General features: G+C 47.4%; 1 protein-coding gene across 1 annotated transcript; it reads right to left on the bottom strand.

Moving 5' to 3' along the window:
* Nucleotides 1-53: 53 nt before the first annotated feature.
* kpnb3 (karyopherin (importin) beta 3) lies at nucleotides 54-8772 on the bottom strand. Its single transcript, XM_076094438.1, has 26 exons — nucleotides 8613-8772; nucleotides 6792-6872; nucleotides 6154-6346; nucleotides 5966-6068; nucleotides 5756-5852; nucleotides 5563-5667; nucleotides 5284-5406; nucleotides 5054-5174; nucleotides 4870-4957; nucleotides 4655-4761; nucleotides 4444-4568; nucleotides 4264-4353; nucleotides 4006-4179; nucleotides 3706-3924; nucleotides 3520-3603; nucleotides 3299-3431; nucleotides 3096-3217; nucleotides 2883-2979; nucleotides 2601-2773; nucleotides 2401-2512; nucleotides 2214-2269; nucleotides 2015-2137; nucleotides 1701-1920; nucleotides 1378-1606; nucleotides 1152-1293; nucleotides 54-1058 (listed from the first exon to the last, which is right to left on the bottom strand). The coding sequence occupies exons 1-26, from the start codon at nucleotides 8694-8696 to the stop codon at nucleotides 972-974; spliced, it is 3288 nt and encodes a 1095-aa protein (XP_075950553.1). The 5' UTR covers nucleotides 8697-8772; the 3' UTR covers nucleotides 54-971.
* Nucleotides 8773-13657: the final 4885 nt, after the last annotated feature.

The following is a 13657-nucleotide window of genomic DNA, read 5'->3' as shown; positions in this document are numbered from 1 at the left end:
AAAATAAAAAAAATCCCAATGGGCAGAGATCTAACTTAATAAATCAAATGAAAGAACTTCTCAAATGGAATTTTATTGTTGGTAGTTTTCCATCACATACCTGCAGGGCTGCAAAGGGTCAAAACCATAAAGTTAAGAGTATGGTAACACGCATTTTACAAATACTCTACAATTCATGTTTCACACACCGTGACCAGCTAAAGACGCTCTTTGTTTCTGAGGGCCCCTCTTCTCTTAAACTGCTACCTAAAAAAAGGGGCCGAGAACCGTTCAGCGAACATTTTAAACTTCAGACTCGTGAACAGCTATCTTGAGGGTCTACGGAGGAAACTCTCCAGACGATGATGTAAATCCCCCCCCTAACTATTTATGTTTTCTAAGAGTTAGCCACTGAACATGCCGTTACTTTCTGAAACACGCCCTCTGAGCTGTAGACGAAACGGAACGAGAAAAAAATACAAAAAAAAAAAAAAGTTTCACAGGAGACAGGCAGTGATCGCCCCAGTGTGCATTTTCCACCTCATTAGATTGCTCAGTCCACTAGAATGTCCTGTCCCCCCACGGTGGCCCCCTCTGAGCCCGACTGTCCAATGAGTTTGTGTTGGGTCGGCGTGAAGAATGAGTCCCTCGAGTCAAACGTCGGGGGAATGGTTGGGGAGGGAGGACGACTGACACTTAACTCTGGTTGCCACTTCCTTGGACACGGGGTGAAAGTCTTTTAGGTGGATGGCCAATGTCCTCCATTGTCATAAATATCCAACCTGCCCCCCCCCCTCCCCCCCAGTCGGCTGAATGTAGGTGGGGTTATATAATAGTGGGGTTGAAGCCGGCGTCCATACACACTACAGATCAGAGCAGGAGGAAGAGGAGGGAGTGTACGGAGGAGATCCAGGAGCTCGACTTTTCTTCATGGGCTTACTTTTTTTATTTTTTATTTTTTAAAGGGCGGGGAGGTGACTGGGGGTCCGGGCTCAGGCGGTGTTCAGTAGGTCCTGTATGGCTTTCTGCTGCGTCTCGTTCAGCGTCGACACGCACTGCGTCCATAGACCCGCCGACACCTGGAGTACACGACAACAGATTCGTTCACTTCATGTCCGCTCGGTTTCTCAGCATCAACACTTTTTTTGATGAGTCGTGCGGTAGAGGCTCACCTGTACTTGACGGATGACGTTCGCCAGCCGTTTGCTGCACGCGTCTTCACTCTTGACCGATTCGTTTGAGACTCCGTCCGCGATGATGAGGAAAATTTTAGGCAGGTTGGCGTTGTCTGGCCCGAGGGCAATCGGGTTGTTGCTGTGGAGGGAAGACAGAAGATTAAGATTTGTACAACATAAATGTAACAAAAAATACACTTAAAGAAATTTGAGTCGCCCCAACCTTTCGATGAGGTCGCACAGGAAGTCAAACGTGTGGACGGCCTCCTCTTTGTCCTCGTTGAGCGGCAGCCAGCTGAGCCAATGGGGGAGGATCTCGTTGACGTTCACGCACTCGGGCCGAAACCTCATGACCTTTCCGACGGCGGAGATGCAGTTCTCCGTGGCGTTGACGTTCTCTTTGGCGCGCGAGTCCGCCGCCTGGATGACCCTCACCATTAGGGGGATGGCCTCTGGAGCAAAGGAAAACAAACGCACCCGGTTAACCGAAAACAGAACGCTTGGCCAGCGGCAACACAAGTGATGGGCGGAGCCGGAGGCCGGTACCTGTGCTGAACGGGCGGTAGCTCTCTCCTCCGTGCTGGGCCATGACGCCGGCGCCGTAGGCGGCTGCCTGCCGGACCTCGGGGCTCGTGTCACACAGCGACTGCAGCATCGGCGGCAGGAAGTACTCTGCGTATTTGAAGGAGGCCGGGCTGCAGTGCTCCACCACGTCGTCGAAGATGCACAGACCCCACTGTCTGTCCGCCCACGGCCTGCTGGGACACTGAAGACGAGGTCGGTTAGTTTCTGTTGTCCTTTAAGTGACGACAAATATGCACAACATGGCTGCAGATGTACAGAAAACAGGAAGTACTCACTATTAGCTGGACGATGAGCTGCAGCAGCTGTTCGAACCAAGGCAGCACCTTCTCTTTGTAGCTACTGAACACCGAGTGCAGGATGTCAGACACTTTGGTCAGGATGTACACGTCGTTCTCATCCTGCAGAAGAAAAAGATAATGAGGACTCGCACTATATTCTTCACGATTTCTGACTATTCGAGGTCAAAATGTTCACCTCGTCTTGTAACGATTCCTCCACCTGCTCGTCGTAGTCTTCATCCTGTCTCTTGGCTGTGAGGAGCAAAGAAGTGTTCGGTGAGGATTGTGCATAAAACGCATACACATCTTTTATTTGGCTGAGACGAAGGAGCTTTTTTTTTCCAACATTCAAAACTTATTCTATGGCTGGAATGAAGTCTTACTCTGTCTGAGCTCCTGGTTCTTAAAGTGCTCCTCCAGCTTTGCTTTCAAGATGCCGCCCAGCTCCTCGAAATGCTCGTTGTGCAGACAGCCGTCTCCCATCAGCTCGATGCACTTTAGACCGAAAACAAAAACGCAGGTCACAAACCGGGCCCAGCTCCTAAAAACGGATCCAATGTTAAAACATGCTGCATGAAGTTACCTTGGCAAAGGAGTGCATGATCTCCGACAGGACGTCGGAGTCTGGCTCGGTGCCGATGGCCTTGATGAGGGCGTCGCACATGAAGTGCCACATCTGGGTGAGGTACTCCGGCCCTCGGACCCGCGCGCACTCCAGCAGCAGGGGCATGGACTCGGCCGCCGCCACCCGCACACGTGAGCCAGTTAAGGGGAACACCATCGAATCCTCAAACCCTTCATGTACACGTAATGCCACCAGTTATAGCTCGGAAAAGGTGAGAAGTCACCGTCTAAAAAAGGATATCGTCATGGAAGTAGAACTTGAGCAGAGGAACCATCAGCTTCACCACCTGCTCCGTGTACTCCACGAAGCCCTCCTTCAGCTCTTTGGCGTAACACACCTGGAAAAACACAACACAGAGCATCTCACTGACAGGGCTGATCTCAGTCATAGATACGAGATAAACAAGGGATTTACATCAATGCTGGTTTCTCCGTAGCGGACCAGACTACTCACCAGCATCTGGCAGGCAGTGGCCTTCTCCTCCAGGCCCGCCGTCTTGATGCCGAAACTCTGCTGGTCTCCCAGGTTGACGAACTCCCAGCCGTCGTCCTCCGATATGTTCTCCATGTCCTGGGCTACGAGGCGGAGACAGACGCGTTCAAATACTGCCGCTGCTTTTGCGTGTTAAATACGGGAAACATGTATATAGTACTTACTGTCGAGCAGGGCCACCTCAGGCTTGATGGAGGCGGTCTTCATCAGGGGGCCCATCACCACAGGCAGGTACTGCTGAAACTCCTTCCCCAGGATCTTGCACATCCGGGCCCACGCAGAGATCATGTAGGAGATCTAAACCGCAGCAGAACAGGGTGACTATATTGCAACAGCGATAGAGGAAAAAACAGACGGTTCAAAGTTCCGTTCAAGCCTCCCCCACCTGCGGATCGTCGTCCTCCAGGTCATTGAAGTCCGTCTGGGTTTTGAGGAGCAGCTGCATGACGGCGGAGGCATCTGGCATGAACTGGGAACAGAACAGGAAAAGAGGGACGCACGTGAAGATGGCAGCCATCTTTCATTTTACAGAACCTCGGGGGGGGGGGATATTTTCCCCGAGCAGACGTACCTTCTCCTTGCCGACCGCCAGGCCGATGAGGCTGATGCACTCGATGGTCTTGCCGCGAAGCAGCCGGAGCTCCTTCTGCACGCCGTTCTCGACGATGTGCTTGAGCGACGGCATGAACAGGTCGTAGTACGGCACGAACTTCTCCTCGGCCGTGTCCGCCACCGAGGCGATTGACGTCACCACCTGCTCCAGGACCAGTTTGGTGCCCTTCTGGATCAACTGGGGAGGAGGGAAGGGGACACGGTTAGGACTCCTGACAGCCTGGCTGGATTTATTAAAAACACAAGTATCTATTTGTACCTCTTGCAGCTTGGCCACCATGATGACGTGAAGGTGCTGCACCAAGCTGTCCAGATACGGGATCAGCAGGGATTTGGGACAGTCCTCTGTGAAGTTGATGAGGGCGGCGGCGGCATGCGCCTGCACCCGAGGGTTACTCTGGTCCTCCATGGTCTGAAGCAGGGCCGAGATCACCTAAGGGGGAGGCGGATGCAGCGTCAGAGTCCACAGTAGTAAATCGTTACAGCGTGAACCCCTCCCGCATGGATCATTTGTTACCTTGTCGTGGAATTTCTTTTGGAAGGTTGGGGCAAAGTCTGTGGCCATTTGTCCAATGGCGTTGCAGGCAGCGTAGCGCACCCGTGGGTGCTGAGGAGGGAAAAGGAAGCCAAACTCATTACCACCATATGAGATGCTGCGTAAAGTCGTAAAAACGTAAGTAACTAAATCCTTTCTTACAGGATCGGAGCAGAAGATGAGGACGAAGCTGACGATCTCTTGGAGGATGGCCTCCATCTGCTGGTGGCAGCCCTCGCCGATGGCCGACAGCGCCATCAACCCCGCGTGGCGGTACTTCCAGTCAGCTGGCGACAGACGCACAGGGTTGATCTCGTTCATGCCGAACTGATTTTGAATTCTGACAGTTTGAATAGCGGCAGGTTTTACTTACGGTTCTGCAGCATCTGCATGATGTGCTGCTTGATCATGGGCAGGATGATCTTTCCTCCCAGGCCACAGGCGATTCTGTCGAGAGCGCTCTCCCCGGCCACAGCGTTACTGGAGGGGGACAAGAAATAAATCACTCAACACACTTTCAAACCTTTTGAGTGCTTTGTCTTTGAGGGTCCCTTATATCTGTCTTGGTGGTGATGCACCAGGCCTTACCTGTCAAAGTCATCGTCCTCCAGCTCATCAGCCATGGCCCACTCGTCATCATCCTCGAGGTCCACCATCATGGCCAGCATCTGGGGCACTGAAGACACAGCACACGCATAATTAAGACTGTCCAAAAAACTATTTCGCGGACGAAATTTATAGGGGAGCGAACGGTTAACGCTCTCCTCCTCACCGCTCTGAGCCACGATGACCGTGTGTTTCCTCAGCATGGCCGCCGCCGTCTCCGATAAAGTGACGATGACCTCCAGCGACAACTGCCTCTGCATGTTCGTCAGGTTGGTGTCGGCACACAGCTGAAGAGACACGGCGACACGTTGGTTCACACGGGAGCTTACGGTCACATCGATGTAATGCAAATCGGATGCCAAGGAATATTTGGCATTCGGGTGCTCTCTGACTCACCTTCAGACAGAGCTGCAGGGTGGGCTCCAGGTTGGGCCTCAGGTATTTGGGTGCCGTGTCAGCGATTTCCACTAAGGACTTGAGCACAGAGTCGTCCGCCTGGTAGCACGAGTCGTTCACAGCCTGATTGAAAACAACAGAATCTGCGGTCAGCGTTGCAAATGCGTTCATTCGGCCGTGACCTGAGGGCTCAACCTCCACCTGCCATCATGAGTCACAGACGGGTAACGCTCACTAAAACACTGTTGCAGTAGATCTCTCATCTGTAAGGCATCTCACCTGCAGGAGGCCCGGGAGGAGGTCGGCGAAGTGCTTCAGCAGAGCAGAGTTGCTCTCGTTCGACAGAACAAAGGACGCTGCAGCGCGAGCCGCCAGGGTGCGAATCTGAAGGATAGTTTGCAATAAATACAATGTACAGTCGTAGAAAATCGGGATATTAACGGCCCTAAATCCCGCTCGGGGGAGCTCTTACCTGTGGGTTTGCCTGGTCCTGCATGCACTGAACAAGCATGCGCTTGATAACCTCCATATAGTGCTGCTGCTGGTTGCCGAAGATCCCCGGGAAGTTCCTAAAGAGGACGAGACACACAACTGTCAGCCGGCAGTGCTTACAGGCAGACGAATCGCGTCAATATACATGTCCCAAATAAAAGACGTGGGGTGAAGCGAGCAGAGGGCTCACCAGAATATGTGCAGGGCAGATTCTCGCAGGTTAACGCTGTCAGAGTTGACAGAGTCGAAGAGGAACTTGAGCACCTCGGGCCACTGGTTATTCCCATCGTCATCTGGATGAAAGAAATCACAATCAACGATTCATTTTCAGAATAAAATGAACACCCTATATTTGTCACAGTAAAATGAATCTGTTACCGATGAGGTTGCGGGTGAGCTCGGCTGCGATATCGCAGACCTTCTTGCGGATGTTGGGCGAGGTCTCCTGCTGGATGCTGGTCAGCAGCTCCGTCTTGATGGCCGTCTGCATCTCCAGCGTCAGGCCCGGGTACACCTCCTCGAAGGACGCCGACAGCAGCCGCCGCAGCAGCACCGCCGCCATCTGTTTGACCTGAGCGGCGATTAGAAGCCAGTTTTATTTTACAGCTTTTCTTTGGATTCATTTTGCCAGTTTGTGTTTACGGCTACCAGACATGCACGGGAACATTTGGTGGAATAAAATATTTGAGTCGGTCAAAAAAAACAACGCACCGTCACTCTCCAGGGGCCAAGCACCTAGTGCCTGCTCCCATTTCAAGACTCTAAAAATATCAGCCTTGGGGTAAAGAAAAGGAGAGGGAGCATGAGGGAACAAGCAGCTGGTGAACTCGGAGTAAACATAACCGCCCGGATGCCAAAACCGTGACTCATAACGAGCCAACGCGCGGTGGCCGCGCTACATTCGCGAGATGCCGCGAACGTGGCAACTGTCTCAAAAGCAGAGATACGACAGTGACGCGGACGTGGCGCTGCGTCACGTGACCTGTGACTTTGTCGGCGTTAAAAAGAGTACAAACCTCCTCTGCAGCAGATACATCTCGGATGGCCTGCAGCAAGAATGTGATCTTGTTCTGGCCCAGGATGGTGTCATAGGTCTCCTGCGAAGAAAAAGGAACGGGTCAGTGGTGCGAGTGAAACAAGACTCATCACAAATGTACTATTTTAGCCCTGCGAGAAATGTATCTCTACCGAAACGGATGCTGCTTCCCAGTTTAATTCATATTTATGGATGAGGTAACGACATGGGTGTGGTTATTTAAAGGCCTACGCTTCATTCACTGGGTGTTTATGGCGCCGACTGTAATCTGTGTATCCTGTAGGCCTTGGATTGTATTAAGTGGTAAAGGAATAAGCAGGACACGTGTACACGTAAGAGCAGTAAATCATAATAATAAAAACTTCTAGATTTGAACAAGTTTCCAACAGACAAGTGTTAAAAAATAACAAGGCAAGAATAGAAGCAGCCACTAAGTTCTTATTGCAGTTTGGACACCTCAGACCTTCGACATCATAGGACGCGGCTTTCACCGAGGGGGACATTTTAAATAAATAAGACCGGTTGTTCTGTGCATTTGGTTTGGTCTCGAACGCTCTCAAGCTGCCTCACAGAAGCCATAAAAGAAACGCAAACACACACACGCGAAGGGCTGGGTGTGCTCCGAGGCGAATGTTAAGCTGATGGTCACTGAGAGAAACCAGATTACTGAGTCAACACGTTGAAATAGAAACCGTACACACAGGCTGCTCCTTCCCAAACATGACTTCTCCCAATAATCTGATTTCGTCACCAGCATCATCTGCCTCACATCCACCAACATGTGTGTAGCTTTTAGTCCATAGCATACTCCCAAACAGCCAAGATGACTTTAAAACTAGCTATTGCAAAAGCTCAAACCAATGGTGACACTTCATGGCTCGCCATCCCTCACATCATCCCTTCATTTGTGTGGTGGGCACCTCTAAATGTTTAGCAGCTGTAGTCTTTAGCTGTTCATAACAGATGGATCAATTCCTATTGTGTGTGTGTAAGAGTAGAAAGGGGGGAGTTTTTATAAAAGGATGGATTCCAATGAGCTTAGTATCGCGGCAGACTGTCTGTGGTTCAATAAAGAAAAGCGCTGACTGCACAGCGAGGGATGAGCGTGATAAGATTCAACCACCTCATCCAAACGAGGTGAAACTGTGGAGACAATGCTTTTGCCGCGACAAGAGGCTCATCGTGGTGGTGGTTGTGGGGAAAGTGAATAGGCCAGCTCGACTCAGCCCAAACAAATCCACTAGAGCACCTAATCCAGTGAGAGGGGATGAGCCGAGGCGAGCCTTAACTGGTGACGTGCCTGAAACGGAGATAATTCACTTTAAACTAAACTCGGAGGACAACAACGTGTTTGTGTTTAACTTGACTTCCAGATCAAAATGACTGAAGGCCATGGTACAAATCACAGCTAGCATAGCTCGCTGGCTGACTCCACCTGTAACATAACCACAACGGGTTTGTTGTTGATTATTCCACCTATAACGTGACACGTGTGTGTCGCCATTTAATTGCTGGCTCTTTTAGCAGCCACACTCTGTTCAGCGCTAGCTTGCTAGCTAATGAAACTAGCAACACTGGAGCAACTCTCATAGCTTCATGCTACTTCCGGTACTCTTCTAGCTAGATCTCCCCTAGCTTCACATTGCACGTGGGCTATAGAGCCTGACGCGAGAGCTCACTGCGCGCGCGGCCGGACTGGGTTAGCTATAGGCGGCTAGCTTTTAGCTAACCCCGATAACCACCGTTTTATACAATCACAGTACTTGTCACTCGTCAAATTCGCTACGTGTAGTTCTCTCACCTCCGATTGCTTTCTGACGGTGTTGTCAGGGCTCATCAGGTTGCCCAGCAGGAGGTAGAACTGCTGTTGCTGCTGGTCCGCCATTGCAGTGAGATCCAAAAAGACCAGCCGGGTGGAGAAGCGGCGAAATGAGCCCGGCACACCAAGCGTCGGTCACACAAATGCTGCTCTCCGCCCATTGGTTGTCTGTATCAACTCTGCTCGTCGTTCATTGGACGAGAGCAGCGTGTCAAACGCACGCCATTGGCTCACAGATTCTATTGGACGGACGTGACACAGAGAGGTGAGCGCTCTAATCCTGTTAGTTAATAATGAATTACCAAAGCGCGGGAAATGACTACATCATCGTAACAAAGTAGAAACAGCTCATTGTTGTTTTACGTGTCTATTAGCAGTATGGAAAGTAACTAAGTATATTTACTCAAGTACTGTACTTAAGTACAATGTTGCGGTTCGCATATGTACGCGTATGTGCTAGGCATTACTGTAGTAGCGTGTAAGATCTGACTTCAAAATAAGAGCAATTCTGGTGAGTTTCGGTTAACGTGAGAGAACATGTCACATTCATTCAATAAGTCTGTAAATCATAGATACATTTATTACATAATCAAATAGATACATACATCAATGAAACTAAATTAATGACTGAAAACGTATACATTTTATAAATTATGACTTTAAACACACAATAATAATTACTGCATGTAAACTGTATTTCAAGGAAAAATGTAATTCCAATTGTGTAAATACTTATTCAAATATATGAATAAAGAATACATTTACACAGACCAGTATGACTTCAAAATGACAGTTAGCTCATGAATGAGATTTTGAAGGGCTTTAATATTTTCAATATGTAATGGAATAAATAGGTAATTATTAATTTGTTTGACAGTTTTCTTTCTCTTTTCTTTTTTTTTGTAACTATTACCCTGTAAAAGAAAAAGGTGAGTATAATGTGACAGATATAAATAATCATGCACTGTATATTATATCTGCTTGTTCCAGCAAGCTAATTGAATCCACGTTATGCTTACCTTGACATATTTGGTGTATAAATAATATATGACGTTATTATAACAATGGAAGGGACAGGACAATGTCCCAGCAGGTGGCAGCCAAGCTTAACTTAAGTGATTTTTGCCATGTATTGTTTCTCCTCCCAATGATCCCAGCCAATAAAACCAGCTGCATGTCAAAGGGTACCTTTTATTATGATAACATTGATGTCTACACTGTGGATTTGTGAAGGAGGTATCACACATGACGCATCACTGCAGTTTAGTACACATTTGGTCCACATTGACAGCACCCCTACTGGTCTGGATTTAAGCTGTGACTTTGACAGAGCCTGCAGGTCCGGATAGATGAACCTGCACCATCTCCGTCTCTGCAAAACCCCACAAAACAGCAGGAATCGCACGCGGAGGAATCCGAAGTGAAAGGTAAGCTTCATTTAGTTGTGACTCAATTTCACGAGGAAGCTTTTGAACAGACAGTAGGCTACTTCTTTTTTTGTGGTTGTTTTCGGTGCCGAACTTTCCGGAAAACGCATTTGAATTTAACACATAGTTTGTGTGCGCGCTCCAGTTCGGCGTCCATTCACCAAGCGGCAGTTAATGCAGTAACATTTATTTATGAAAAACAAGTCGTAACGCATTGCTGGTACCCGTGAAAACATAACACTTCACTGTTCAATGTGGTAAATTCGGCCTCACATAGAAATCCGCAATCAACCAAACAGTGTTTAAAATCTCTACTTTCTGACCTGATGTGCTGCTGACCACCACCACGGTGCATTATGGAGGAAGAGTTCAAAGTATCTGTTGTTTTGTATATTAAAATGAAGAGGCTCCTTCATCATTATTCATAAACATAAAAAAGTACTTTTTACAGATTGGCATATCTCTTCTAGTTTGAGTTTGTGGAGGCGCAATTATTATTATTATAATATACAAGATCTATTCATCATGTGCATGATGATGTGAGAAGAGCTGAGCTAATACAAAGATTTGCTCAACTACAGTTCAATGTGTGGATTCTCATGTACCTGTCAATCATATATGTGTACTGATAGCACCCTATCCGATGTATTTATTGATAGTTTATGGTTGAATAAATAACTTTACGGTAGATTTATTTTGAAACATTAAATTACAGCCTGTGTGGAAACCGAGCTGCTAAGTCCTCAGTACATATAAGGACTTACTGCTGCTAATATATAACCCCCGAAATGGAAGTGGCATTAAATCATTAATCTGGACGCCTGAGCGTGTTACCCACAGACCTCCACAGTTTCACATGAGGTCAGGCTGAAGTGGAAAAGGAGAGAAAGATGGATGAGGAGGGAAAGAGGGCCGAGGCTGATGGACAGGCGGCTGGGTGTTCAGGTTTCCTCCACTCACACAGCCCAGAATTCAGACTCTGAGACTGTGTGTGTGTGTGTTTCACCTTTATTTATTCAGGGAAAGTTATGTGTTTTTCTTGGAAAACGTGGTAGAAAGCAACAGTTATCCAACATCGCTGGATGAGATTTTGCCGTTTAGCATCTTGCGTTTGGGACCATCATAGCTGTTGGGGTGAAGGAGAGCACCCAATAAGGGATTTAAACCAACAACCTTTCAATCAGAAGTGACTGACTGTGTTTTATTAAGGGGTTTTGAGACGCTACGTGAGATGCTAACCATTACCCTTGGTCAAGAAATAGCTCACATTTAGTCGAAATAAACAAGATGTAAATAAGTGTAAGGAAGTGTAAATAAGACAAGTCTGGACTTCTCAGCATATTTCTCATAACTTTTTGCATATCTCCCAGAATGTCAAACTCTCAGTTCAACCTAGATTTTTTTTAACTGGCTTGTCCAGCTTCTAAACTGCACATCTACTTGTGTGTGTGTGTGTGTGTGTGTGTGTGACTCTAGCACAGTGTTACTGCTCCAGTAGAAAGGTAGACCAAGGTGTCTGCTGGGGTTTTAAAAAATCAACACAGCCAGGTTTGTTTAAAACGGAGCGAGCTGAATGTTTGAAGCATTAAAAGTCAATATTACTTTGCAACACACGGGCCTGTTTCACAGTGGAGCGCTATGTGCTGGACAAGGCATCCATTGAGGGCTGTGACGTGGGGTGGTGGTGGTGGGTTTTGGGGGTTAAGAGTTGTAACCCCCCGCAGGTCTCCATTGCAGCTGCTCATGGATTAATGGAAATCTTTGGAGATAATGTGCTTGTTAAATTCAGCGTTTTAGCATCTTTTGGTCCTCTCATCGGTGTGAACCCAAATTAAAAACGCTCTAAAAAGAAGTAACAGTGGCCTCGTGATTGTTTTTGCCTTCAGCCCAAATGTTGGAGTAGTTAAAGCAGCACGAATCAATATTTCCTCATGAATAATAACAGGTCAAATGTAATGTGCAATTTATTGCTGCCCCCAAGTGGCAACAAAAATCAGTTAATGACGGTTTAAGCTTTTCGAGTTGCAGAAGTGAAACACCTAATTTGTAAACAGTTTTTTATATTTTAATATTCATATTGCACAAGCCTCGCTATAAGACATGCAGTGGCTTTTAACGCCTGCTATTAAAAGTAGTACAAAAAAAAGTGTTGATCTGCAGATACACAGATGTTTTTAGGATTATACAATTCTGAGACTGAAATGATGAGACAGGCGATGCAATTTGTACAATGCAAAAGGTGCTCATAACAGCTATTTTATTTGACCTCAACCTGCTTTGACCACAAATAATTGGGGCTTTTAGGAAGACGCTGGCACTTAGAGGCAGAATGAGCTCTGAAGCAGCTTCAGAACCACACAAGGTGATTCAGAAGTCACTATCATATTCACTCGTTCGGCTGACAGCTTGGGGGTTGTTGTTGTTTTTTAAGTTCACTGTAATGTTCAAGCCTTTGCCATCTTTCACTTGGTCCTGGTTTTTTGCTTTTGCTCGGCTCCCTGCAATCATTCAGCCTCAGCAGTGACAGGGGGGGCTGTAAAAACAGAGCCGGAGGAGGTCATCCTGAAGTTTGCACAGGAACGAGCCATTCATCCTCTCTGAGGCTGCGAGAGATGAATGTCCTGCTCTGTAAAGGTTGGGGATGAGGCCCGGGAAGTGTTATTTGTCTCTTACGCTCCGCCGGGCACACGAGAAGCAAAGCGATCCTGTCCCTTTTTTTTTTTCTCACTGGATATGATTTATTGGTCAGCCCCTTCGCCTCCTCAGACTAGCACTTCTGTAGCGCACGTCTAACCGGGGTCGCTGTCAACAGTACAAAATCACCTGTCATATTTCCTGCTTGTTGTCACCGAGTATGTCCACACCACGGCGGTATATCTGAAAAAAATGATGTAAATGTTTTTTAGGTTGTTTGCGTAAAGATCGAGAAAACATGAATCCACGTAATGTTTCTGATAAAATGGTCCAAACCAAAGGTTCACTTGAGGCTCGCTTCAGTTGAGACTATTTTGTCTACTTTGAATCAACTTTACCAGTAAACACTCTTTTTTTCTGCTGGCCATCAGGTGACTCTGGAGGCCAGACTTTGTTCAGGCAAACACAATGTTTGTCTGAGCTAATTGCGTTCGCTATTGACTCTGTCTGCTCATTGGTTAGCACGTTGGCGACGCCGCATGCTGTGCTCGGATTCATTTTGTATCCAGACAGATTTTAAAACTGACCTCAGATCACTTCATGTACACTGATTCAGATGCCGATAGTTTGAAGAAGTTATGCCAACAGTCTTCAGCAGCTCAGCGACTCAATGCATTAGCATTTGATTTTTAGGATTTGCTTTTCCTAAAAGAAACTGTGCACTTCATACGTTTCTCAAAGGGAAGTTATTTGACTTACAAAACAAAGGCTTTCTTATTTAAAAAGCTGGAGGCGCCAAATGACTTGATAAATGGCTCCACGCAGCGCTTGAAACGGAACAAAAAAAGGTGTCAAGTGGCTTCTGATGACAAATGACCTGGTGTGACTGCAGTGCATCTCGTGCAAAACACACAAATCCATCAGTGCGACTTTTTGAAATAATGAAACGGTGAATTTGAGTCATAG

The sequence above is a fragment of the Anarhichas minor genome, unplaced genomic scaffold (genome assembly GCF_050575085.1).
Source record: "Anarhichas minor isolate MPS153535 unplaced genomic scaffold, ASM5057508v1 ptg000018l, whole genome shotgun sequence".
In the NCBI taxonomy this organism is placed as follows: domain Eukaryota; kingdom Metazoa; phylum Chordata; class Actinopteri; order Perciformes; family Anarhichadidae; genus Anarhichas; species Anarhichas minor.
This window is presented reverse-complemented; position numbering and strand designations above follow the sequence as displayed.